Here is a 27314-nt window from a genome sequence, read left to right on the forward strand (position 1 = left end):
TCAAAAATTATGTATTTAATTTTTTTACATAGATAAGGTCTTGCTCTATCACCCAGGCTGGAGTGCAGCGGTGTGATCATGGCTCACTGCAACATCGAACTCCTAGGCTCAAGCAACCTCAGCATCATCCTCACAAGTAGCTGGGACTACAGGTGTGCACCACCATGCCTATATTTAATTTTTTGTAGGGATGAGGTCTCACTCTGATGCTCAGGCTGGTCTTGAACTCCTGGCTTCAAGCAATCTTCCCACTTTGGCCTCCCAAAGTGCTACAGTTACAGGCATGAGCCACCATGCCCAGCAGAAATTATTTAGCTTAAACTTTCATACTAGAAAAAATGGAAAGGTTAACAAAGACCCTTCATAGTATTAATCTTCTCTGATTCCATGATGAGATTAATCTGACAAACATTTATAGGGCACCCACTCTATAAAAGCCACCAAGGGCTGGGCATGGTGGCTCACGCCTGTAATCCCAGCACTTTGGGAGGCCGAGGTGGGTGGATCATCAGGTCAGGAGTTCGAGACCAGCCTGACCAACATGGTGAAACCATCTCTACTAAAAATACAAAAATTATCTGAGCATGGTGGCGTGTGTCTGTAGTCCCAGTTACTCAGGAGGCTGACGCAGGAGAATCGTTTGAACACAGAGGTAGAGGTTGCAGTGAGCCGAGATCATGCCATTGCACTATAGCCTGGGTGACAGAATGAGACTCCATCTCAAAAAAAAAAAAAAAAAGCCACCAAGGTAGTACAGTATCTCTGAAAGTGGACATACAGTAAGTAAACCATAAAATCATAGGCATGATAAAACTCTAAATATTCATAGCCATAACTCCTACTCAATTTAAGGAAGACAAAAATGTTTTTCAGTTTAGATTCAACACTGCTAAGGGAAGTTTAACCTAATCCTTAAGGGAACATCATATTTTCATCCTATGAGACCATCTTTCTCTAGTATGGTGATTAGCAATAACTGCATGAGTAAACACACATACACACACACACAAAGCAACTTCTGTTTCCCATGGCTGGAAGAGCTAAGAGGTAGCTGCTGGTGTTATGTGTTAAGAACTGAGTTATTCTCATTTTCAGTATGATTCATAAAGCCCCCCAAAGTAGAAAATGTCCATTTTGTACATGAGAATTCTACTATTTCCTCATAATCAACATTTTCTAAAATGTAATTCCTTTAACTTAATAGTTAATGTAGAAGAAACAAATATATACACATATATAAAGCGAGAGAGAGATGACATTAGGTAAAATCAGATAAAGGTGATAATTTTTATTTCTTTCTAAGTATTTCTAGTAAGTATTTCTAATAAGGTATTCCTACCTTACTATCAGTAAGCTCTGTTCTGTTCTGCCATGCAACTTATCTAATGACAGTCTTCCTTGAGTACAAACCAAGAATGTTTGAGTTCTAAATCTCAAGTCTATAAATCACTGTTTCTGCCCCCAGGGAGTTGATATGGTTTATTTACATTTCCCCATTTTTTGATATCCACTAAATACTATGTTTAATTTTATTTTGCATGATCCTTAGGGGAAGAGAAACTCTAGACTGAACTTTTGAGGACGTGTTCTTGCACTTATGTTTGAAAATTGAGGCATGTGTAATGTATTGCAATCTATAACACTCCCAACCAAATAATTGAACCACCTTTTCAATGGCAGGCTGAGTTAAATCTGAGAGTATTGCCTAGCTTCCTCTGAGGAGCCAGCCCCCAATTCTCAAACCTCTTGCCTCACACCAGAAATAGAGTTACCTGTCAAAATGATGAAAACCACTTGCCTAGGATGACCTTCAGAATCCTATATGCATATTTAATCTATATTTTTCCTGGTCATTATTTAAAGGGCTTTTGGATAGACCATACATTGCAGGAGCTGTGAGGGGTAATAAGAAAAACAAAGAGAATAAATATGAGTGAATGGTATAAATAAATTATCTCCTCAACTTAATTCCATTCCCATAACCTTGAAATATTTCCCATAGATCATCTACAATGCTAGAAACTGAGTGCTAACGGTGTAACCCCTATATGAATGCCTTAACAAACCAGGCCTATTGGCACACAGCAAAGGAGAGCATGGGACCAGAACAGGATAGCTTTTGGAATCAGACAGACATGGGAAATACTGTAATCTCAGCTCTTCCATTTAGCTGTTGTGTAACCCTGGGCACACAGTAGTCTGAGCTTCAGTTTCCCCAACTGTAAAATGGGGATAACAACCGCTGCCTCAAACGCCATGAGGATTTTGTGAGGTACCACTACAAGTACCTGGCATGTTATAGACACTTAACAGTCAGAATGAGCAAAGCCCTTTGATTTCCCACAGATATAAGTGACAGCAAATGCAATCAGACAGCTTGGTATTCCCTTTTCATTTGTTAGACATCATTATTTTTAGAATTATTGCAAGGTATCATTATCACTGGAACACAATAGAGATGTGAAACTCAAGAAAGGTGAACCCTGGTTGGAGAGGAAAAGTACATTAAAAACAAACAATAACACAAAATGTTTGATTGCCTATAACAGACCATAAATTCAAAGGAGATTGCTGACATGACCAAGCAAGATTTTATGGAAGAGCAGGAAATTGAGGGGAGCCTTGAAATAAGAACAAGACATCCTCTTCCCCATGGCTATGTGTTAACAAAGCGGCAGCAGGCATGGGTATCCATCAGGTATTCAGTGAACAATAGAGACTATTTTTGTTGTAGTGCAGACTTTTGCATAGGCAAACAACAGAAGGTAAGATTAAATAAGATAAAGGAGTCAGGGATACTATTATGAGAATCCAAAATTTCAGAGAAATAAATCATGGTTGCTGGAAATCAGAGGTTTTTTTTTTTTTTAAAAAAAAGAAACAATATATAATCCAGTTGGTTTATTAATAGAAGATTGATCTATCAGAGACATCACTGAGTGGATTGAAGAAGAGAGATGCCAAGTGAGGAGGCCACTGTCACAATCCTCCTTAAAGTGTTGAAAGCCTGAATTAGCATGGTGGCAGTACCATCTTTATGGCATGTCTCCATAAAGATGGAGACAGGAGTGACAGGCACAGAAATGCTCACAGACTTGCATGAAGAAGGAAGAAGGAAAAGATGACACAGCAGCTTCAAGAGTGGCAGACTGAGAGAATGAAGGCACGACCATGAGAAGAAAAGACAACTCTGGAGAGGAAATTAATCTAGGGAAAAAGAGGCAAATTTAGTTTCAGGCAGGTTGTTATCAATGTGACATCCAGAAAGAAAATGGTAAAGTCAGCATGTAAAGATGTGGGCTATTGATAGGAAGGGGAGTCCTGTGCTCAGAAAGGATGGCTGAATCCATAGAAGTTCCAAAGATTCTGATGCAAAGAAACAAAATGAGACCAACACACTGAGCACAGCCATCCTTGAAACCCAGGCTCATGAAGGAAGTGAAGCCGTCCTAGAAGTCAAAGAAGGAGCAGAGAAACATAGGTAGCGTCATTAAAACCAAGGAGGAGAGTCTCTGGAAGAGAGGTGGTCAAGAAAGTAAGATCCAACAAAAAAATCAAAGATGAGAGCTGAAAACAGGTTCCTAGAGATCTTCAAAAACTCAAGTCCGAGAAAGTATCAGATGGAAAAAGGAAATGAGGTAAGTAGGAAGAAAGCAGACACCATGTAAATAGTCCATGCTTCCCTCGGCACTTTTCTAAGAGAAGTCTCTTTCAGATTTTTAACCTGGAATGCAAGAAAACAAGGCTTTAAGAAATCAGAAGAATCTGGTAATACACACTGACGGCAGTGGCACAGGCCCTAATCTTTCTTTTCTGCCCTCCTTGTTTCCATCTGATTCCCTGGTTAGTCCGCACAACGTCTCTCCACACTTATTTCTAGGCTGTATTTCTCAGCCTCTTTCCTTGCAGTAAGAGAGAGTCAGGCCAATCACCCCTTTCCCTTTTGCCTTTTTTTCTCTCTTTTCACTCATATTATAGGGGCAAGGACAAAAGTCAGATTTTACAAGATAATCATAATTTGATAACTGTTCCTCTCTATCTCTTCAAAAGAGGGACATCTTCCAACATATACATGAAAATATGCTCTACATCATTAGTTATGAGGAAAATGCAAACTAAAACCATATTGAGATACTGCTTCACACCTTCTACGATGGCTAAAATTAAAAAGATTAGTGAGGATGTAGAACATCTGGAAAACCATTTTGGAAAACAGTTGAGCAGTTTCTTAAGAAGTTAACATACACCTACCACACAATCCAGCCATTCTTCTGCTAGGTATTTACCCAAGAGAAATAAAAGCATATGTCCATACAAAGGCTTGTACATGAAGGTTCATAGCTAAAAACTCAAACAACTCAAATGTCCACTAAGTGAATGAACAAACAAATTTTGATATATATCCATACAATGGGATACTATTCAGCAATAAAAATGAATGAAATATTGATAAGTGGAACAACAGGGATGCATCTCAAAATAATTGTGCTGAGAAAAAAAAGGCCAGGAAAAAAGACTACATACTGCATATTTCTATTTATATAAAGTTTTACAAAATGCAAACTAGTCTATAGTGACAGAAAGTAGATTAATGGTTGCCGTGAGATGAAGCAGAAGGGTAGGAGAATGAAAAAAGATAGGAATTACCAAGGAGTATGAAGAAACTTTCAAAGGTGATGGATATGTTCACTATCTTAATTGTAACAATGGTTTCATGGGTATATACAAAACTGATCAAACTGCATATATTAAGCATGTACAGTTTATTGTATGTATCATACTTCAGTACAGATATTTTTAAAAGAATAGCCAGATAAATTGGCAAAATTTGAATATGAACTACGTATTAGATGACCTTATCCCTATATCATAAAGCCACCGTGGAGGCTAAGGAGTGAGGACCACTTTTTGGTAAAGGAGGAACACCAGCCAAGCACTCCCGTTGTCATCCTATTTTTGAGAGGAAAGTAAAAACTAGCTGTCTTTTTCTCCAAAGAATTCCCTTTTAAGAAATGTTTCCCAAGTATGCGCCTGCTTGTACTGTTTCATGTCTAAATCTGTTTGCATTACATAATCCTTTGGGGATAAACAATTTCTGTCTCTATGCAGTTCCATGAATCAGAGCAGGGCCTGTGGCCCTAATATGAAGGTATAGAGATCTTCTCTGACCACTGTCGGGATCCCAGTTCTTTACCCCATGACTTCTTCAGCAGCAGACGCTCAGGTCTCCCTACATGTTAAAAATATGAGCTTCGTTTCCAAAAATTATTTGCTGCTTTGTGAGTCTCGCTCTTAGACAAATCCCGGCCCAGGCATTTATAAAAACAGGTCAGGCCTGAAGGTACCATATCAGATGTTCAGAAGAGTTCCAGAAAAGTAGGGAAAAGGTCAGAATCCCCAATTGGTCTCTCTTCTGAAATCATTAGAGAATAAAATCCTCCAAGGTTTCAAGCCATGGAGAAGAAAAAAAAAAAAGCAAATATATACTTTTTCCACGTATTTAGAATATAAATTACCAGGCTGAGTGCCCATCTCTATATTCCCATCTGGTGTCAAAGCTATGGCTGGCACTTAGATTAAAAATAAAGCATTCAATATGGCATTACAATTATCTTCCTAAAACTGACTATCAAAATATAATCAGAATAAATTAATCTTACTCCCAACTCAAAAGTCACATGCTTATTCTGCTTTGTATCTTTAAAACTTTAAGAGGCTAAATTTCCTCCAACTGATCACGCATAGAAATATTTAATATGCTGTTCTTTGAAAAAAAAAAAAAAATCCGGGCTTAGTGACTCGTGACTATAATCCCCATACTTTGAGAGGCCAAAGAGGGCAGATTGCTTGAGCTCAGGAGTTCAAGACCAGCCTGGGCAACATGGTGAAACCCCATTTCCACTAAATAAATAAATAAATAAATAATCCAGGTGTAGTTGTGTGTCAGGAGATTGTGATGGCAGGATCACCTGAGTCTGGGAGGCAGCAATTGCAGTGAGCCGAGATCTCGCCACTGCGCTCCAGCCTGAGTGACAGAGTGAGACCTGTCTCAAAAAAAGAAGAAAAGAAGAATTCCTGAAAGTTGCCTGAAAATATCAAAGTATTATTATTTTATAGAAGGTGTAGTGAAATGGTACCATTCACAATTTATACAAATGCAAAATACTCTTCTACATCATTTAAAACACTATAAAACTACATTTTACATGCATATACTTTATTCTTTGGAATAAATTTTAACTTTGGGTATTACACATTTATAATCACATATTACTCTACACAGTAAGATGTGCAAAATCGTATACACTGTTCTTTATGGGCAATTTGAGGGATCTTTCAAGAGAGATTTTGACTAGACATGACTTTGTCTTTTATACCAACTCAGGACCTAACCTCACTCAGTATGAGACTCCTCTGCAAGCAGCCACTGTTTCTTTACAGGACAGGTAGTAGAAAGTAGGGCAAGGATCTTATGCACAGGAAATCCTAGAAAAAATAAGGATGACCTTCACCAAAATCAGCAGAAGTGCCAGGGCAAGATGGCTCCAGAGCTCCCACTTTTCTGAAACCAGAGGGCAGGATTCCTAAGCATACCTCGTTAGGTGTTTCAACCTGCAGAATCATTATCCTGTGCAGTCAGATATTCTGCCTATTGTTTAGACTAATGCTTTCTAGGTCATTTCCTTCAGATAGATCTAATGATGATACTTTCCTCCAAAGAAAAAACTACAGTATCTGTTCTTCCCAGTAAGTAATCGATGCATGCTGGTTTTTACCATTACATCTACATAAGTTCTAGTCCACCCTGTGATTATTAATTCTCTATATTATTATACTTTAAATATCCTTTCTTCTTTGGCCCTTACTTTCTACTGGTTTTCATCTTTCATTACATCAGTAAAGAAAATTTACCCCATTATCCATAAACTGAAGGCATTTTTACATTCTCTTTATCTCAAACTTTTTAAATAATCTCAAACATGGGAATATGATAACATCCACTATCATCAGTATTAAAAAAAAATTGTTCTTTTAGTTCTGGTTAATGAAATGAGGCAGAAAACAAAAACAATAAAATACAACTATCTAGAAAGTAGGAGACAAAATTATATTATCTGTAGTCAATATGATGGCATATCTTTAAAAAAAGAAAGAAAGAAAGAGAGAAAAGAAAGGTGGGAGAGAATGAATCACCAGAAATGCTACTAAAGCTAAATAGGAAGTTGAGTCAGTAAGCATTTTTATAAATTGACAATAATCACACCAGAAAACATAATGAAAAGATGGCCTCATCGTAATCAGTTTATAGTAGCAGCAGAAGGATGAGTACTTCATCCTCATACACAGAATTTACTCCAAGTGCACTCATTTGGCCTACTGAAAAGTCTTTTACACTCTCCTCTCACTGTAGCCTAGACCATTGCAAGGTTGTCCCCCTCCGAAATGGGTACAAAAAGTCGTACCCTCCCAGAAATCCCCTCTTTGGCCTGGAGTAGACTCGAATATTTTAAAACAAAATAATACAATATCTAGTAATTAAAGAACAAAAATCCTACTGAATTTGACCAACAAATTCACTGTCTAAAACAGGAGATAGTAAAGTAAAAATGGATAGCCAACAGAAGAACTACTATAATATTTCCACATTCATCAGCAGCACTAAGTATAGTGAAGAGACAGTTATATATTAGAGAAAAAAAAAACCCATCTCGTTGTTCTCCAAACACTCAGACCCCTCCTGATCACTAGTTCACACAGCAGAGGAAAAACCTGAGTTAGAAAACTAATGGCAAAAACTGCAATTACGTTTGCACCAACCTAATACCTACTAGCAGTTTCTTAAGACTTGATGGGACCCTGAAATACCAAATTTATGTCTCAGCTCCCAAATAAAACCATCCCTAAGGCAATCAAAAAATAAGAAGGCTTACTCTTTTCTGAAGTCCTCTAAAGTTTATTTTCCCCCACATCAGTGTTATACACTTTACAGCAACATTCTCCAATGAGGTTGCTAACATGCAGAACAAGCAATATTCTCACCGGTGTGGCTCACCCAACAACCATTTCCACTTCTCCTTCTTCCTAGCTAATACAATTCCAGTTTTGTTCACCTTTCTAAGTTGTCATGTCCTCCAGAGGCTGGGCTCCCCCTCAGATCCAGGATGAATTATGATGGGTCAAGGCTAATCACGCTGATCACATTCCCATGACCAAGTCGTTGGTTTAGGTATGAACATGTGATACAACTATGGCCTATAAGATATGAAGAGTACTTTCTAGAGAGGTTTCCTGAAGCTTAAAGAAGAACGAGACAGGTATAATTTCCTGTTTATGTCTCTGGATGTAGTTATACAAAGATGACAGCAGCAGTTCAGAGTATCACATCTTGCAACCATGAGGGAAAACTGAAGAGAATTTCTGAGACACTGAACCAGAGCCTTGAAGTCATTGAGCTGCTAGATCAAAAGCCTCTTTGGGGCCTTTTTGTTATGTGAAATAATAACTGTCTCCAGTGCTTAATCTGCTTCTACTTGAGTTTTCTGTCACTTGCAACCAAAAACTTCCCAATAATGTACCATCTAGGTGGCCAGCTAGAACCCACTCCACCTGTAGCATAAGTCTCTGACAACAGAGACTTATGATAGACAAAACTAACCGATCTGTAAGAAGACATTTCCTTATTGCCAGACTAGCTCTTTACAAACAGAAGCCACTACTGATTATCTAGAAACTATTCTGTCTTTGGTAGAAATTACATTGAATTTCCCTCTTTTTGAGATGAGTACTTCTCACATAAATTTAATGTTAATATTTAATTTGAGGGGAAGATAAAAATTATTAATATCATAGTTTTACCACTTTTAAAATGGTAACAATCTAATCTTTATTTATCTCTCTCTGATGAAGCCAGACTAGAAGAAATAGTCTTAAACCAGAGGGACCTAGCTCACATATAGAGATGAATTTCTTAAGAGAAAGGATAGTGAAAAAAATTCTCCAGGGAAAATGTGGAATCTCCTTGATGAAAGTCTTTAAAAATAGATATTTCATGTAGCTGTGAAGCCTTAGGCACTATATTTGGATTACATGACAATTCAAAAATCCCTGCCAGACCTATCTAGAGAGAAAACTCAGAAAGACAAATTTAGAAAAACATCTAAGTGCTAAAATAAAACAGAAGTAAAAACTTCTTAATCTCAAACTCTGGAACATATCTATCATATAACTACATAAACCAGCTGTTATAGAAAATGCACTTCATTATCTATGGAGCAAAAAGATAAACACTCTGATCAAAGATCCTGCTATGTCTCAATTTCCATAAAATCCTAACAGTGTCATTAAGAGACTTATTTGGCCAGAAAATATCCAGTGACTAATTTAACTGAAAATTAATTCATTTAATTAAAAATGATAAATGAAAGCACTTACTAGATTAAAAAGAAATTGTATACACTTATCAGAATAAAACAGTTTCTGCCCTATTGCAATCTCATAACTAAGAGAATAAATTTTTATACCATATTTTAGATTAAAAACTTTGCTGTTCAAGAGTAGTGCTGAATATAAACCCTCTTCTTAAAAATACAATTTGAAATATTTAAGATTTACTGCTACAGGGCATTAAACCACCACTCACATTTATAGTGACCAAAATTTGCAATATTAATGTTGAAAAGCAAATGCAAATAAGTATTTACTACTCCAGAGAAGTCACAAGGTTTACTGACATGCAATAGACAACTGGTCTTTGATTTAGAAACTAAGACACACAGGCTGGGCGCAGTGGCTCACACCTGTAATCCCAGCACTTTGGGAGGCCAAGGCGGGTGGATCATCTGAGCTCAGGAGTTCAAGATCAGCCTGGGTAACATGGCAAAACCTCATCTCTACCAAAAATACAAAAAATCAACCAGGCATGGTGGCACGCACCTGTAGTCCCAGCTCCTTGGGAGGCTGAGGTGGGAGGATCACTTGAGCCTGGGAGGTGGAGTTTGCAGTGAACTGAGATGGTGCCACTGCCCTCCAGCCTGGGTGACAGAGTGAGACCCTAGACCAAAAAAAAAAAAAGAAAAGAGAAAAAGAAAAGAAAAAGAAACTAAGACACAAAGATCATTATCTGTTAACTGCTCATACAAGAGCAGGACATGGAGGGCACCAATGGTATGGTAAAAAGTCTGTGAGTCTCAGAAATACAGCCTACTGCTATGGTGCCTTTAGCTTCTGTACAAACTAGAAAAGTTTCCAAGTTATTGTAGACCCACAGATGTCTAGCTTGGGGAGCAGACAGTTCTGCACACATTAGAAAATAATGTCTCCCCACCTAGTAGCACTATACAGTGTACATCTTGCACTATGATATGCAATGGCCCCAAACTTGGCTTCAGGAGCCTCAGGCCCAGTGGCGGACAGGAACTCTCTTGTCTTCTAGGAATGGAAGAAAGTGGGTTAAGTCTCGATCTTAACAGACTCAAGTATCAAGCCCCTCCTTAATTCCAGAAAAGCTGGAAGCAGCTAAGGTTCCATTAAATTAGGCCCTATTCTCAAGAAACAGAAAAAGAGAAGGGGAAAAAAAAAAAAAACTCCAGAGAGATCAAGTGATCAAGGCTTGTAGCTTCTTTCATTTCAGAAGTAAAATATCATTTTGTATTAGTCCATTCTAACGCTGCTATGAAGAAATACCTGAGACTGGGTAATTTATAAAGAAAAGAGACTTAATGGACTCACAGTTCCACATGACTGGGGAGGCCTCAGGAAACTTACAATCACGGTGGAAATCACCTCTTCACAGAGTGGCAGGAGAGTGAATGAGAAGTGCAAAGAGGGGAAACACCTCTTATAAAACCATCAGATCTCTTGAGAACACTATCATGAGAACAGCAAGGGGGTCTAATGATCTAATGATCTAATCCCCATATCTAATGATCTAATCCCCCCAACCCCCTCTTCACCTCCTACTAGGTCCCTCCCTCAACACATGGAAATTACAATACAAGGTGAGATTTCGGTGGGGACCCAGACCCAGACCATATCACACATCTTCACTTTTTAAGCAGTTTTTCATAGCATAGACTTCAACTTTATTGAAAATATATTAGTTTATCAATATGCATGATTTTTAACTACATAAATATTAATAAAAATGCTCTGTACTTTTCAAAGGAGGGCCTAAAATTACAAAACAAAGCTATAAAAGGGATTATCATTACATTAACTATTTTGAAAAGGATGGCTTCTTTTGTTTAAACTTTGAAGATTTCTATTAAAAACAGATTATAACTAGCTATAACCAAAGCTTGGCTTGACTTAAGGTTGGCTACGAAAATAATGTATTAAGTAGCCTTCTAGAATGAAAACACAGAATTAGCATCCACTCAAACTAAACAAACCAACTCGGTATTATAAACAAATGAGAAAATGATATTTGCTGTTTGAAATTAACAATATATGTAATAGGAAGCTGTTTTGATCCTGAAAAAGAAAAAAAAAGTCAAAGCTTGAATATAAAGAAAAATTATGCAAACACATCCACACTCCTACATACTGATCCTGAAGTCAAGCCTTTGGTACTTTGAAGTAAAATAAAACATAAATCATTTTTGTTTATTGTGACTGGTTATGCTAATACCACTATAATTTCTATGAAAGCCTTTCATGACCAACAGGCAAAAATACTGCAGATTTTCTGTAGTGGGATAGAGATTCTGCCAGCAAAGAAGCAGGGTAGATGAGAACAGATGTTTGAATGTGAAGCATCATCTGCTCTGACTTCTGACCCCAATCTTTTTTAACTACAGGACTTTTCTAGGTAATTACAAGATCAACCTACCAAGGTTAGCAGCATAGGGTTTTCAAAAACACCACCACCTGTCACAGTCATATGAGAAAACCAAAGTCCCACTAAGCAAATCGAAAAGACTAGGCAGTGTCCACATAACAATGTTATCAGCAGTTCATTGACCAAATCAGGAGCTCTGTAGGGCGTCAACCAAAAACTGATGGTACAGGCTTTGGAGGCAGGGAGCTCTTAAGTCTGAATCGCAGTTTCAAACCCTAGTTTCACCACCCACAAGCTGTGAGAGACCATGGGCAAATTACTTAACCTCTCAGTGCCTTAATTTCTACACCTACAAAATGGGGGATAATATAGTACCTACCTCATAAACTCTTATCAGAATTAAAATTAGATAACACATATAAAGTTATAAATACTGCCTGGCATATTATACATATTCAATGAATGTCAGCAATTATTATTACCATCAATAATGGTGGCTTCTCCTTTACTCCTTTGATCCAGAAATCCCACTTCTGGAAACCCACCCTAGAGAAATAATCCAAACTACAGTAGAAGCACAAAAAGATTTATTACAATGGTATTTACAACGGTAAGAAGTTAGAGAAGCCTAAGTGTATACCAATAAGGAAGCAGTTGAGTAATTTCTCAAATATCTACTCAATAAAACATTGCTCTATCACTAAAAAACATATTCAAAATATAAATGTAAAGAATTAAAACAGGCAGGGCGCGGTGGCACATGCCTGTAATCCCAGCACTTTGGGAGGCTGAGGCGGGCGGATTGCCTGAGGTCAGGAGTTCATGACCAGCTTGGCCAACATGGTGAAACCCTGTCTCTATTAAAAAATACAAAAATTAGCTGGGCGTGGTGGTGGGTGCCTGCGGTCCCAGCTACTCGGGAGGCTAAGACAGGAGAATCACTTGAACCCAGGAGACGGAGGTTACAGTGAGCCTAGATCGCACCATTGCACTCCAGCATGGCACAGAACGAGACACCGTCTTAAAAAAAAAAAAAAAAGAGAGAGAGAGAGACAGAATTAAATTTAAAAAAAATCAAATATAAAGCATTATAGGGCAAAATGACAGTATGTTTATAGAATTATACAAAGAAAAACAAGATTTAAATCTACATATGTATATTTTTATAATTACGTAAAATTATATTTAAAATGCATACTGTTTTAAAAAAGGTGAAGCTGGGCACAGTGGCACATGCCTATAGTCCCAGCTATTCAGGAGGCTGAGGCAGGAGGATCATGTGAGTCCAGGAGTTTGTGGCTGTAGTAAGCTATGATCGTGCTACTGCAATCCAGCCTCAGCAACAAAGCCAGATCCTGTCCACCCCCCCGCCAAAAAAGAAACAAACAAACAAACAAAAAGACCAGCAAGCAATACACCAAAAATATAACAGTAGAAGTGACAGGGTAGTAAGATTTGAAGGAATGTTTCTTGTTTTCTATAATATCCATCATGGAGTCATATTATTTTTATAATTTTAAAATTAGTTTACTTTAAAATATATTTGACTTGCTGTAGATTTATTTTAACATTCATTAAGAAGAATTACTAAAATGGTAACAAAAGTTATGGAAACCCTGACATCAGTCTTACCACCTCAAGAGTTATCCACTCCCATCCCATCCTCTCCCTCTCTTTCAACAATGGCCCACATTCCTGGGTTTCACCTTCACAGCTCTGTCTCAAGCTTCCCAATTGACCCTCTCCCCTCATACTTCTTTCTTGTTAGTTCACATCAATCCTCCATACAGTTTAGAGGAGCAGGATTACTAAAGCATGGATTTTATGCCATTCCTATACAGTAGCTCTCCAATATATACAGAACATGGCCCAGGCTCCTTGGCACGGCTTCAATAATAGTGCTAACAGTAGTTCCAGCAGCATCTCCCACTCTCCTCACCTGTGTGTATCCCAAACCCCAGGCCATGGCTCTTCAACAGGGGGACCTAGCATACTGGTATATTTTTGTCATTGTAAGTTATGTCACAAGCAATTTGTTATCCATAATGGTTCAAGTACCTTAGTTGTGAATTATTTATTTTTTTAAACTAGCTAGAAAAACATCAGTTTTATGCCTATAATCTCTTCCCATTTACCTGTATTAAAAATGAAGATGGAATTTATGCTGGAACACTACCCATAACTCTGTGTTTCCCATGGAGGCATGATACAAATAAAATTTTCTGTCACATAAGTCACAGTGGAAAGGGATCCTCCAAACCAGAGCTCCTCACAAAGTAGCATCACTGGAAGTGCTCTCCACCTGCAAAGGGAGCAAGCAGGCTGCCCTGCTTAAAATTATGGCTGGCAATTAAATTTTAAAAGCCACCTTTTCTCCTCATAAAAAAGCAAGGAGAGGAGGATAGAGGAACTCTAGAGACAACCAGAGACTACGAGATAAATCTTTTTAGAATCATTCTACTCCATCAAGATGGAGACAGCATCTCAGCAGGTTAAAGGCCAAGAATTTCATTTCATGGATTTTTCCACTCCTAGTGCTGATAGGAAGTTTCTTTTTCAAATAAATAAACTTAACATTAAAAAACAGTTAATTTAAAAATAATGTTAAGTATATCAAAACACAAAGGGTACTTGAATATGGAAAAAAATAATGAATGAGCTTCTAGAATGATTACCATTGCGGAAAGCCTACTCCTGACAAATAAGACTACCTGCCTTCTTCCAATGGTACCTGCATTGTATTTGCTCTGTACCATTTCCATATTTTTCCCTCAACCTCTAATGTCATCTTCCCCTCCTTCCTCCACCCAATCGCTGTCTACAGAAATGCTAGGACACAATTCAATGTCAGTTCCTCTTCAAAATTACCCAAAATTCCCCAAGCTCCTTCAGTCAAGCCATCACACACTTGTAGGTGGCAGGCATCTTGTAACTCTGCTATTTTTTTTTTAAACGCTCATCTCTCCAAGTAGACAGAGAGCTCCCTGAGGGTACAGAATGCACCAAATCATTTTTAGACATCACACAGAGCATAACGCTGCTTTTCCAGGTGCCAGACTATACAGAAAATGTTGGCTTAATTGAACCAAATTTCTTAACAACCTGTTCAGAAGATGCAGCAAGGTCAGCAGTCAGGTTCCTACATTCCCATACAAAAAGGTCTTCAAACACAGGCATAGGAAAGAGAGTTTCATTGAAAAAAAAATTTTTTGCAGAAACTTTAATGTGCCATATTAAACCAAAATAATCAGAATCTTCTCTTAAATCATAAGGCACTTATCCACACAAAATCCCTAGGCCTCTGGTACATCATAATGTGAAAGTCGAACATTTACTAACAGCAGCTATAATGTCTGAAAAGCAGATCATTCACTGTGCCACTCATAATTTATTTATTCAGACGTGTATCTTATTTCAGAAGGATCTAATGAAACTTACATAAATACATATAATACAAGCTAAAATGACATATCTAAGAGAAGAGAAAAATGGTGATATGGTTTGGCTGTGTCCCCATCCAAATCTCATCTTGAATTCACAGGTGCTGTGGGAGGGACCGGGTAAGAGGTAATTTGAAACATGCGGGCAGGTCTTTCCTACACTGTTCTCGTGATAGTGAATAAGTCTCACAGATCTGATGATTATATAAGGGGAAGTTTCCCTCCACAAGCCTTCTTCTTCTCCTGTCTGCCACCATGTGAGACACGTCGCCTTTCACCTTCCACCATGACTCTGAGGCTTCCCCAGCCACGTGGAACCATAAGTCCATTAAACCTCTTTCTCTTGTAAATTGCCCAGCCTCAGGTATGTCTTTATCAGCAGAAAACAGGCTAATACAAATGGGATAAAGGAAAATTGAGTGTAGGAAAGATAAGCTTTCCTAGGAGTGAGGTTCATGTACCAGATGAATGTATTCCCTAAAAGTCTGCACATTTGCCAGAGGTAGGTCAGAGGTTTGGCTCTTAATACTTGTAGCAGCCAACAAACCCAGGATGGCCCAATCAGTTACATAATTCAGCCTCCTTAAGATAAATAGGTGGCCGGGCGCGGTAGCTCAAGCCTGTAATCCCAGCACTTTGGAGGCCAAGACGGGTGGATCACGAGGTCAGGAGATCGAGACCATCCTGGCTAACACTGTGAAACCCCGTCTCTACTAAAAATACAAAAAACTAGCCGGGCTACATGGCGGGCGCCTGTAGTCCCAGCTACTCAGGAGGCTGAGGCAGGAGAATGGCGTAAACCTGGGAGGCGGAGCTTGCAGTGAGCTGAGATCCGGCCACTGCACTCCGGCCCGGGCGACAAAGCGAGACTCCGTCTCAAAAAAAAAAAAAGAAAAGATAAATAGGTAATAGAGTAATGTTTCTCCCTCAGTCCTCATTAAAATGAGACTATATAATATAACAAACGATTTTCTCAACAACATTCTTGCAGTTGATTTCTCAGAGCTGAGGAGACTATTCCTCCAAACAACCCTCATAGGCAAATGACAGCAAACAATTCAATAAAAGCAAATGATGGAGAGGAAAGCAGGAAGGCCAAGCAAGGGGTTCAGATACACAGTTCCTTGCAGATCTAGACGTATCAAAACCAGATTTTATTCTATCTAGACTAACCTGAAATCCAGAGGCTTCATGTATCCACTTGTCTCTGAAACTACAAAGAAAATTTGATATGCATGTACTTTTTTCTGGCGAATATGTCTGTAGTTTCATAACATTCTCAAAGAGCAGCATGACTCAAGAAAAGTTAAGAACCACTGATCCAAAGAATCAGACTATATATATATATATATTCTTCAGGCAACCCTCCATAAGCAGTTTATTTTCTGAGCTGCTGAGAAGTGCTGAGCCTCAAGACTGCAGTCCCTGGCAAGTGCCTGAAGTACGGCTTCTCCCTCATGCAAAATGTAGAACTCTAGGCTTTAACCACTGGCCAAGCTGTGTGTCAATTGTCAAGACACATAAGATCTTTAATAAAGTAATGCTCATGAACATATGGAGCACATAACAATCTATTCTTCTAGCTAGGCTTCATCCATGAACATTGATAGAGGTGCCAAAGGATTTAGTGATATTTCTTCTAGATAGTATTAAAAAACTAGAAATCAACAACAACAACAACAAAACACCTTTTGCCTGTAGATAAAAATTACAAGCACAAAAACAATGATTTTCCTAGATAAAAATCATTTTTATCTTAAAATAATCTTTCTACATCAATTTATATAACGAACTCCTTTTTACCTTTTTGTTGTTTTGATCTTGTTATATAAGAAAACAATCACTGCCATACCTTTAGACACATACACACACAGTGAACCATCCACACACAGTATCATGGCTAGAATCAAGGGAGGAAGCTGGTCTGTAGGACCACTGAGATAAGGCTCTTTAAAATCTCATCCACCTAGAAGAAGACACAGCCCTACAGAGTCTGGTCCTCAGCATAAAAAGTCCAGAGACATATCTTTGCCAAAGAATCCACAGTTAAATATGCCCAAGAGGAACTACCTCATGATAACCCAAATCATAAGAGGCTGAAGTACAAATCAGAATACCAACTTACTAATTAATCATAGAGAATATTCCTTTGACTGTAAGAAAATGTACACCTGAAGCCACGACACAGTTTTCTCAAATATCTGGATAACTGAAATCCTGAATTAGTAATCAGAAGTCCTCTGAAAGTTAGAACCTTGAGATATAGAGAGTTTGGGAGATACCTAATAAATTATCCTTGCACTACATACATCTTCATAGTGATCAAAGCTGTGGCTCGCACAGGAAGAGTCTCTCTCCCTTGAATATTGCTGCCCCAGCCCTGCAGACTTCTTGGTCTTCTTAGCCTTTCCTCTCCATATCCTTCTCTCCATTAGGTACTTCTCTAGACAGGGTATAATACAACTGATGAAGATGCACCTTACACACATTATTATCCCTATTTTCTAAATAATAAACTCCCAGATAAAGTTGTTTTAGCGACTTGTCCAATGTTGCAGCTACTATAAAGCAGAGCACAGATTCAAAGCCAGATCACAAGTCAAAACCTATGTTTCTAATCTAGAAGTAAACAATATCTTCAAGGTGTTTTTTCCTGGGCCTTCCTACCTCCCAATCTGATTTAAATGTGCCTCCTCTGTGCTACCATAACACTCTAAGTGTACCATGACTATAATTTTTGGTATAGAGGTCTATCTCTCTCATTTGACTGAAACTTTTTGAGGATAGGGGTTATATTTCATTCACCCTTGTATCACCAGGGCACCATCTATCTAGGTAAATATTCAAGCCAATTTGTCCAGTGGTTTCATATGGAGATCAACAAAAGGCCTTGAACTAAACACATAGCCTTAGGAAGGTCACAACTTCTCCAGCTATCAGCATCTCAGCTTAAAAGAAAAAAAAAAGGGTGGGGGATGAAATTAATATAAACAGATGAAACAGATAATAGAAGGATATACAAGGTAATATCTCCTCTGCATGTAAAGAGCACTACAATTATAGATGGGCCCTAGTTTTTGATGGCCTACCTTATTAGTGTGAGTTATTAGAATTAAAATTAAACTCCTCATTTATCTTCTGTACCATTCTAGAGACAGAATATACATAAATAATAGAAAGTTCAGAAAAAGCTTCCTCTTTTGTGACAGGAGCTAACATCATCTATACTAAAATCAAACAGTGGCACCCTCCTCTGGTGAATGTTAAAGGAGCTAAACAACACACAAGAATTCGATGGTAGGATTTTGAATGATTATATATCAAGAAAAAGCAAGAGAGAAATTACCTAATATTATCTGTCACCGTTATACTCCCAATAGCAACTAAGTAACTCCTTTTGTAGCACTTCCCTTATTTTGCCCTAAAACAAAGCCAAAATGAACTAACTGGCTACATACAGTAAGAGATTGTGAACAGAACAAGTATTCTATTTTTAAGAGTACTGATAATATCAATTATTTTGCAAACAGCATGCTTTTTAATGTAAGGCACAAAGAAAAGTATTTCATGGTTTGGCTAACAATGATCATCTTTTCATTTGTTGTTAAAAAATTTAATGACAAGACATGTACGTGTAAAATACTTTCAGTAAAATGAAAGCATTTATCGTGTCCCTTTTCTGGAGGGTACCTTTACCACAAGATAGCACTAGAAAATTTTCAACCTGAAAAGTGTTTTGGTCTGCACATTTCAGGTTTTACAGTATCAACTTAAAAGAAAAAAAAATTTAAATCACCCAATCACTTACACTTTTTTCACCCAAGGCTAAAACTATGCCAATGCATCACACCCAGACAACCACAACCCAAAATTTCACCACATTACTATTACAACCAAATCTTTAATAAAATTAAGACTGTGCTTTCTAAGACCAGAAGCAGATTATTACCAGCCACCAATTTTAATATAAAAATACATAATAAATATAAGCTTATTAAATGATTTACAAAGGAAGGAATCACAGCTTCCTTCGCCCTGATTGAATTTAGGCACAAAAAAATGAAAATACAGATAGTCTACTTCAAGCCAAGAAGACAAATCAGCCATTATACTGGCAACTTTGTCATTAAGGCGTGTTTTTGCCCATGTACACAGCCTCTTTTCCCTCAATTAATTTTACATCTTTCACTTACTCTGTGACCAAGGGGAGGGGATCCCAACACTACCCAAGAGGTTACAAATTTATAACCAGTGAGAAACTTGCATTCTGAAAAAGCAGAATATAAAAAAAGCTAGGGTGGATGGAAAATGGCAAAAACTGATTTCAGTTCTACCAAATGAGTTTTCCTACTAAGTTTGTCATTCTTGGCAAAGTTGGTTCTACAAGGCAGGTAGGCACAGTAGCACGAAAAGATTAGCAGAGTGGTGGGTGAGGAATGTAGATAAGATATCCAGTTGAAAGCTTTCTCAATGTTTACCCAAAACAAAGGCCAAAGAACAAGCAAATGCTTGAAAAAGAATGGCAGTCCCTACAGTTCCCTACAGCCTACCCAGAGATCAGAGGGCAGAGAAGAAAGTTGGGGAAAAACTTGTATGGGAGTTCAGGGGAAGGGTGTAATCAAAAACAGGAAGGGGTTAAGAATAAGAAAAGTATGCTGCCAAAAGGGAAAACAAAGAGTATGCGCCAAAGAACCCGTTACAAACTGCCAAATTGAGAGATGGGGTGATTGGTCCAGCGTTCTTTGGAGCATGGCGCTAGAGCCACATTTGCCTCTCACTTTGCCTGGGCCAATGCGCAAGGATCAGAGCCAACCCTTGCCTAACCTCCAGGAAATCTGGGCCTCGGCACACAACCCGGGTGCTGCTGAAATGTGGGAGAGGGAACTGAACCGGCCTCTAGCTATCTCCTGTTTCCAGATGAACCACAAACAAAGGAATCTAGAAGCAGGGCGACTTCTGCACCCCCAAGCCCGCCAGGGCGCAAGGGTGAGGTCAAGGCACCGCCTCCTTTGCGGGCATAGCCACATCTGTAAAGGCCAGGGGCATCTAGGTCCTGCTCTGAGATCCTGGTAAAAACAAGCGGTCAGCGAGGCGCTCCTGTCAATTGGCCGGATTGCACTTGTAAAGTTGATAGAGTTGGAAAGAAGCGCAGAGCAGCCCCTCGGATTCCTCCCTAGAGTGAAGGCGATGGGAGGGAGTCACAGCTTCCTTCACCCTCAGTGAGCTCGCTCTGCAGGTATAGTCTCTTTTCCTAATGAAGCATAAAAGATGTTGTCTTCCTTGTCTGTGCCTAGTTCAACTCAAATCCCAGAACAAAGGCACTGGGGTCTGGGACCAAAGTTCACTGGAGATACCATTAATTCTCCTTGCTAAGCTAGCACAGTGTTTGCTGGGTTCCAGCCTTGGGAACCTCGTATTAAGTAGCAACAAATATGCTGTGGATGACTCTCCTTTCCCTAAAGTGGACCCTCAGCCCCAAGAAGTCTGGATCCAGCAGTGCTTTTGGCAACTTGAGCCGCATTTGTCCAGCCAGGTACCATGGTGTCATCACCACGCCCCTCGCACCCAGATCCTCTCCCGCTGCGCACACGCTGTCCTGTTTATACACACACACACACACACACACACAGGCACGCACACACGCACACGATATATACACAGACACAAATACAAAGCCCCGGGTAGCTCCTACCTCTCCCCCGTGCCCGTCGAAGATCCCGAAGATGGACGGGTGCGTCTTGTTGGCCAGATCCGTGAGAACTTCGAAGCGGTCCTCCATGTGGTCTCTCCGGCCCTGGATGGAGTACACCGCCACGTTGTGGCTCTTGAACTCCCAGGTCTTGGAAAACTCGGCCTCCAGCACATCAAGCCCCCCGAGTCGATCGTTCTGCATGATCTCGGCTACCTTGCCCTTCACCATTTTCACAGCGTCCCGGCTGGACTTCACGATGGTCTTCACCTCGTCGGTGTGGAAGAAGTAACTCCACAGAGCCAAGCTGATGCACAGCAGGAAAAGCGTCTCGGGTCTCAGTAAGAAGTAGCGCATGATGCGACCCAGCAGAGACAGCAAAGTCATTGTATCCTCTATCATTTATTATCGCTAGAGCCTCAACCACCACCAGCGACGCGCGCCCCGAAGCCTCGCCGGGTCCGGGAGCACTGCGGGGACAGCCAGCCGGGAGGGAGGTGGAGCAGTGCCCGAGGGTGGGGGCGAGGCTCGCGGAACCCAGCCGGAGGCAGCCGAGCAGGCGGCTCCGAGCGGGCAGCGCGAGCACAGGCAGCTTCCCTTTTGTCTCCCCGCCTCGGCGGCCCGAAGGCCCGTCCCTGCCGCCCGCGCCGCCTCCCCTCCTCAGCCCCTTTGTGAGACAGCGGCGGCAGCCGTAGCAGCAGCAGCCGCAGCAGCAGCCGCGGGTGCCCCGATTGGGCAAGAGGAATCAAGTTAAAGTTGCGCCGGGCTGGTCTGCCGCGGTGAGCGGGAGAGTTCAGGGGCGCCAGCGCCCGCGCAGTCCCTCCGGGGGTGCCCCTTCGAGACTCCCGGGAGCGATCAGCAGGTGAGGCGCAGGGCTCCACAGCCCGGCGGACCAGGGATGCAGGTCCCCTCGGTCGCCGCCGCAGACAGCGGAGCGCGGAGCGCGGAGATGGCCGAACGTTCCAATTCCTTCACACACCCCCGGGGGCCCCAGAGAATAAAAGTTTTGCGGATGCCTGGGCAGAGGCAGGGGTACGCAGAGCCCGGCGACGCGGCACGATCAGTACTGAGCCGCAGGCGGCCGGCTGGGCTCTGCCTGCCGCTCCCCAGGCACCTCCCGGATCGGCTCGGCTCGGCTTCACTCGCGCGCTCCCTCCTCGCGTCCTGGCTCGCGCGCGCTCCGCCCCGCGCGCGCTCACCCCGCCCCGTCCCGCCCCTTGAGTCGGGACTCAGCACCCGGAGGTGTGCCCACCGAGCTGTCAGAGGCTGAGCAAGTTCCGCGGCCGCTGGTGCGCGCTCGCAGCCCCAGGCGGTCCAGGCCAGCCAAGGGGGAGAAAAGAGGGAGGTCAGCTATCTAGCTCTTGCGAATGGTTGTTCCTTCCCCCTGTGCCGGCTCCTAAGACAAGCTAATACTGACCCTGCTAGTCTTAGCGTTGGTTTTCCAGGAGCTACTCCTGCTCACTGGGAAGCCGAGAGTTGCACGTGAGCGTTCCCCCCTTCGGCGGCAGCACGGTAGTGCGGTCCCCTCTTCGCCAGGCATAAGGCAAGCGAGAAGGGACGCACTTCTGCCGGCTTGCAAAGCGATAGGGAGATTACCCGGCCGCTGGCCGCGGTCTCGGCGTTCAGCAACAGAGGCCTTCCCGGCTCTCTCGAGAGTCGGGGAGCTAGCCTGGGTCTAGCGACCTTCTTCCTCCCGAGAGCAGCAGAAAGGGGGGACTCGAGAGAATGACCTCTGTTTCCCCAAGGAAGTGCACTCTGACGATAACCTCGGGAGGGACGAGAAGGGCAGCTCTTTCTGAGAGCGGCCGCCGCCCCTGGAGCAGGGGACTCAGCGGCCACGAAGGCCTTGCCTGCTCGCGACTTTTCCACGGGAAGGCACGAAGCTTCCGATGGGGGCCTCGGGGCGCTCCTGACTCTTCTACGGGGCGAGGGCTCTGACTCTGCGGTTCAGGTTTGAAGGTCCCTTGGAAGCTCGGAAGTGGTGGTCTCCCTCCACCTCCTCGGTCATCTCAGGAAGAAGGCTCAGTTTGGGGCGGCAGTCTGGATGAGCGGAGAGTAGCGGCCCTGGAGAAGAGTGCGGGCTTGTAGGAGCCGAGGAGGATAACTCGAAATGTAGGCAGGCGGGTGTTGGTGGGTCTTGAAGGTGGGAAGGCACGAGAAAAGAACAATGTCCACGTCCGCTTAAAATACGGAAACAAGTGAGCTTTGAAGGAAAATACTCATTTTCATTACCCCTGTCCAGGAAGAAGAGTGCTGATCTGCTTCTTCCAGTCCGCTGTGCTGAAGAGCAGAGAGGCTGCTTGATCCCAACCAAGCCAGTGTCTGTCGCCCAACAAACACTTCTGCCTCGATGTGATCCCCATTCCTTTTCTAAAAATAAAAAATAAGAAGTCCTGGAAGGAAATACACTAAAATGTTCCCAGTGGTTAATCATTAGTACAGTAGTAGATTATATGCCGCTTTCATTTTCTGCTTTAGACTTTTGTCTGTTTTCCACACTTTTCTAAAGTTTCCACAAAAGCTATATATTTCCACCATAGGCAGAAAAAAATGAAAATGTAAGCATTTAAATGGCATATACGTTATAATCTCAATAATATAAACATGCGTACAAAAGACAGGAAGGAGATAAGAACTGCTAACAGTATGTTATTTTTCACAACTAGGATATAGTCTCCTGTCCTGCTTTACATTTCAGGTATTTTCATCTGATAAATCGAGAAAATAAACAGTTTAAAATAAATTCAGTCATTCTGTCAAGACGTTCCAAAATGAGATAATGAATTAAAGAGCCTTTAGGAACTAGAAAGAAAAGTAATGCATTAGTGTCATTTTGAAGGTAAATTTACAATATTTCTTACTGTAAATTATCAAATCACTTTTGGGTGCATTGTCAGTCTTTCTGTACATGGATCCGTTTCACTGTGGCAAAGGCAACTTGCAGATAAGCTGATAGAAATTACAGAACTACAAATCAAACTAGGCCCTGGAGTAGCAAGCAGTAAAATTCCAAACCCAAAGGCCCATCCAGTCTGTCCACTACGTTCCTATATTGATGAGAGCAGAACAGACACTCATTAGAGACATGACTTCTTCCCCCATAACTAAGTAAAGAAGAGAGATCACCATACTGATGATCTCCCTGGAGGTTTCATAGCAAGGCTTGACTTGATGAATTAATTAACAAATCTAAATATCCTGAAGATTTGGTGGAAATATGCTTTGACATTTACATCTAAGTGTTCATCTGTGAAAATCAATAAAATATTTTTCCATGCAGACCCTATAGGCATTTTCTTATTAAAAAATTCATGTGATTTATGTGGCAATTTCCAAAAATGCCTAAATAAACTCTGTTATAGTTTACTGTGAATTTTAATATATTACAAAAAGAAAAAAGACCTTCCTCTAGTGACAAACTAACATTTGCATATTCGTGAGGATTATAAAGGTTTTTCATGTATGGCAATGTTATTTTCATTCTCCTAACAATCCTCTGAGGAAGATAGAAGTTATTATCTCTGTTTATGAGGAAAGTGAAGCACAAAGATGTTAAGTGAATATCACTATTCAGCAAATAAGAGGTTATACATTCAAATTCAGTTCTTTTGATTACCAGTTCAATACTCTAACATCTATTATTGCCCAGTGATACTAGAGATGATTATTCTGATTTTTATGCCTCTCCACTAATATTTCACTAGATTTCTGTTACAGAAATCTCAAAAAGAATGCATGTATTCTTATTCCTCAATTCTGTTTTTAGCCTTTGGGATAAGCACTTCACCATGAGTATTTACCTCACCCATTGAGAATACCTGTGGGGCAGAAAACAGGTGCAAGTAAAGTGTACTTCTTTAATAAACACCTAAGAGATGTGTTGCTAAAGTAAAATAGTGTTAAAATTTCACAGAGGAAAGAGGTACCATAAAATATGCATTATACAAATACTTTGCCATTGCAAGTGACCTGGTAACAAACAGAGAATTAATGGCAATCCTAGGTTTTCATGGGATATAACAATAGTGATAAAACTGTTTACAGGCAATTACTGTTTTCTACTTTGCAATTAAGCCATGTCAGCCCTGCAAGTATATAAAAAATATATAGCTTTTAAAAATAATGTATTCTCAAAAGTATTTCAGAATTGTAGCTCTTAGGTTTAAAAAGTCTTTAAAACGGAGTTTGATAACCAATAAATCTGTTTTCTAGTATGATGTTGTTTTAGGATGTCCTTATCTACTTTATTTTGTACCACCCCATAGAACATGATAAAAAGTGGCTCACGCCTGTAATCCCAACATATTGGGAGGCCAAGGTGGGCGGATCATTTGAGCCCAGGAGTTTGAGACCAGCCTGAGCAACAGGTGAAACCCTGTCTCTACTAAAAATACAAGAAATTAGTCAGGAATGGCATGTGTCTGTGGTCCCAGCTACCCAGGAAGCTGAACTGGGAAGATCATCTGAACCCGGAAGGCAGACAGTGCAGTGAGCTGTGATTGCACCACTGCACTCCAGTCTGGGTGACAGAATGAGACCCTGTCTCATAAAAACAAAATGTAAAGTGACTTATCTGCTGAGACTCTGAATGATAAATATGATTTTTAAAATCCTTTCAAGTAAATTTTATATGAAACTTATACACATAGAAATTCTCTGCACAGTTTTAAATTTCTCAATCATCGCTTTGATTTATATTCTTAAATTGTTCCCGCCATCTGTATACAAATATGTAGTAGGCATTAAGTAGGACTCTCTTACTGACATTCTATTAGTAATTATAACCTTTTAAAGGATACATATAAAAGAGTATTCAAGTATTGTTACGAAATACAACAACCATGCATAAACACAGCACCCAACCAAAAAACTGGAGTGTTACCAATATCTTCATATCAACTTCCCTATCCCACCTCCATGCCTGTCCTCTCTACAGGTAGCCCACTATCCTGAATTTTATGTTTTACTATCCCTTTGCCTTTTTTTTTTTTTTTTTTTTTTGAGACAGGGTCTGTGTCATCCAGGCTGGAGTGCAGTTACACTATCTTGGCTCAGGCAATCCTCCCACCTCAGTCTCCCAAGTAGCTGGGACTATAGGCGAATGCCACCACACCTGGCTAATTTTTGTATTTTTTGTAGAGATGAGGTTTTGCCATGTCACCCAGGCTGTTCTCGAACTCCTGAGCTTAAACAACCCACCCACCTCAGCCACCTGCCTTGCCCTTTTAAAAAATAACTTTATCATATATGTCTGCATCCCTAAGTAGTATATTTTTTAGTTTTGTTTTGGGTTTGAGCCTTATGAAAAGTGGTATCTTACTGTATATAGTCCTCTGGTACTTGTTTTTTTCTCTCACTGTTATGTTTCTAGATCTTCCTATGTTGTTGCATATAGCTATAAACTTTTACATACAGCTGTGAATCAGTCATTTTACAGCTATGTAATACTCCATTGTGTGACTGTTCCATAAGTTATATATTCATCTTCTGTGGATGTTCAAATTTCCAAGTTTTTACTATTAGGATCAATAATTTCTTGAATTACTCTTGTATTATCTCTTGGTGCACATATGCAAAAGTTTCTCTAGGTATATACCTAGAAGTGAAATTACTTAATGATAGAGAATGAAAATGTTTGGCTTTACAACTTAAGGCCAAATTGTTTTTGAAAATATGTTGTTCCCTTTTACAGTCTAACCAACAGTGTAATCAAAGCTCCTTAATGAAAAGGACCATATAAATTATGTTTTAAAGTAGATTTCAATTTGGTCCTTTAGTAAATAGTTATCCATGGTCATGTCTATTAAACCATATTAAACCTTCAATTCTTCTCATAAAACCTTTCTAGATGCAAAATTTAATACTAAATCTTGTTTTAAATGCATGTCCATGTATTAATAAAAACATTTTAAAATAACTACATAAGAAATGTCAATGACCTTCAAGTGAAAAATGAAAGTTTTAGTAGTATAGCTAAGAAAAAAATTCATCACTTTAAGTATAATAGTATATCAATTTACATTTACGTTAGTATCTCTGGGGTTCTATCAAACAAAGAACTCACGTGACAGACACCAATTATGTTGGGGTGCAATATGATTTTATTTCACTGAACTCCAAAAACACAAGAATGTTTCTGAAACCCAAGTTTTTATATTAATTACAGAGATATATCAAAGATAGTTTTTTTCTGAACAAAACTTTTATACCATTGCACTATGTATACACAAACCATATATATTCTAAGAATCCATCATCTGATTCCCCTAGGCTTCTCTCTAATAATCTTCAAACAAGGTTCCTAAATTTTAATGTTAATCTAAAGCATTTCCTAAACTTTTGTATACCAATTGACATACATCAATATTCTAGCCAATTTATAATATGAAGCGTTGTGAATAACTGA

The 27314-nt window shown here is 40.1% G+C and overlaps 2 protein-coding genes across 2 annotated transcripts in view; one reads left to right on the plus strand and one right to left on the minus strand.

Moving 5' to 3' along the window:
• PPM1L (protein phosphatase, Mg2+/Mn2+ dependent 1L) overlaps positions 1–21523 on the minus strand; it is a 330002-nt gene extending 308479 nt beyond the window's left edge. Inside the window, exon 1 of the mRNA XM_023223353.1 lies at positions 20912–21523. Coding sequence (XP_023079121.1) covers positions 20912–21310 — 399 coding nt within the window. The 5' untranslated portion in view covers positions 21311–21523. The remainder of the gene's footprint in view (positions 1–20911) is intronic.
• A 259-nt stretch (positions 21524–21782) lies between these two features.
• LOC111550098 lies at positions 21783–24192 on the plus strand. The gene has a single exon (XM_023223354.2). It carries the CDS (start codon positions 21807–21809, stop codon positions 22176–22178), a length of 372 nt encoding a protein of 123 aa, XP_023079122.1. The 5' UTR covers positions 21783–21806; the 3' UTR covers positions 22179–24192.
• Positions 24193–27314: the final 3122 nt, after the last annotated feature.

This window comes from Piliocolobus tephrosceles, chromosome 2, assembly GCF_002776525.5.
Source record: "Piliocolobus tephrosceles isolate RC106 chromosome 2, ASM277652v3, whole genome shotgun sequence".
Taxonomy (NCBI): Eukaryota; Metazoa; Chordata; class Mammalia; order Primates; family Cercopithecidae; genus Piliocolobus; species Piliocolobus tephrosceles.

Excerpts from the sequence above, each read along its gene's own strand:
- LOC111550098 (XM_023223354.2), top strand. The coding sequence starts at position 21,807 with ATGCAGGTCCCCTCGGTCGCCGCCGCAGACAGCGGAGCGCGGAGCGCG.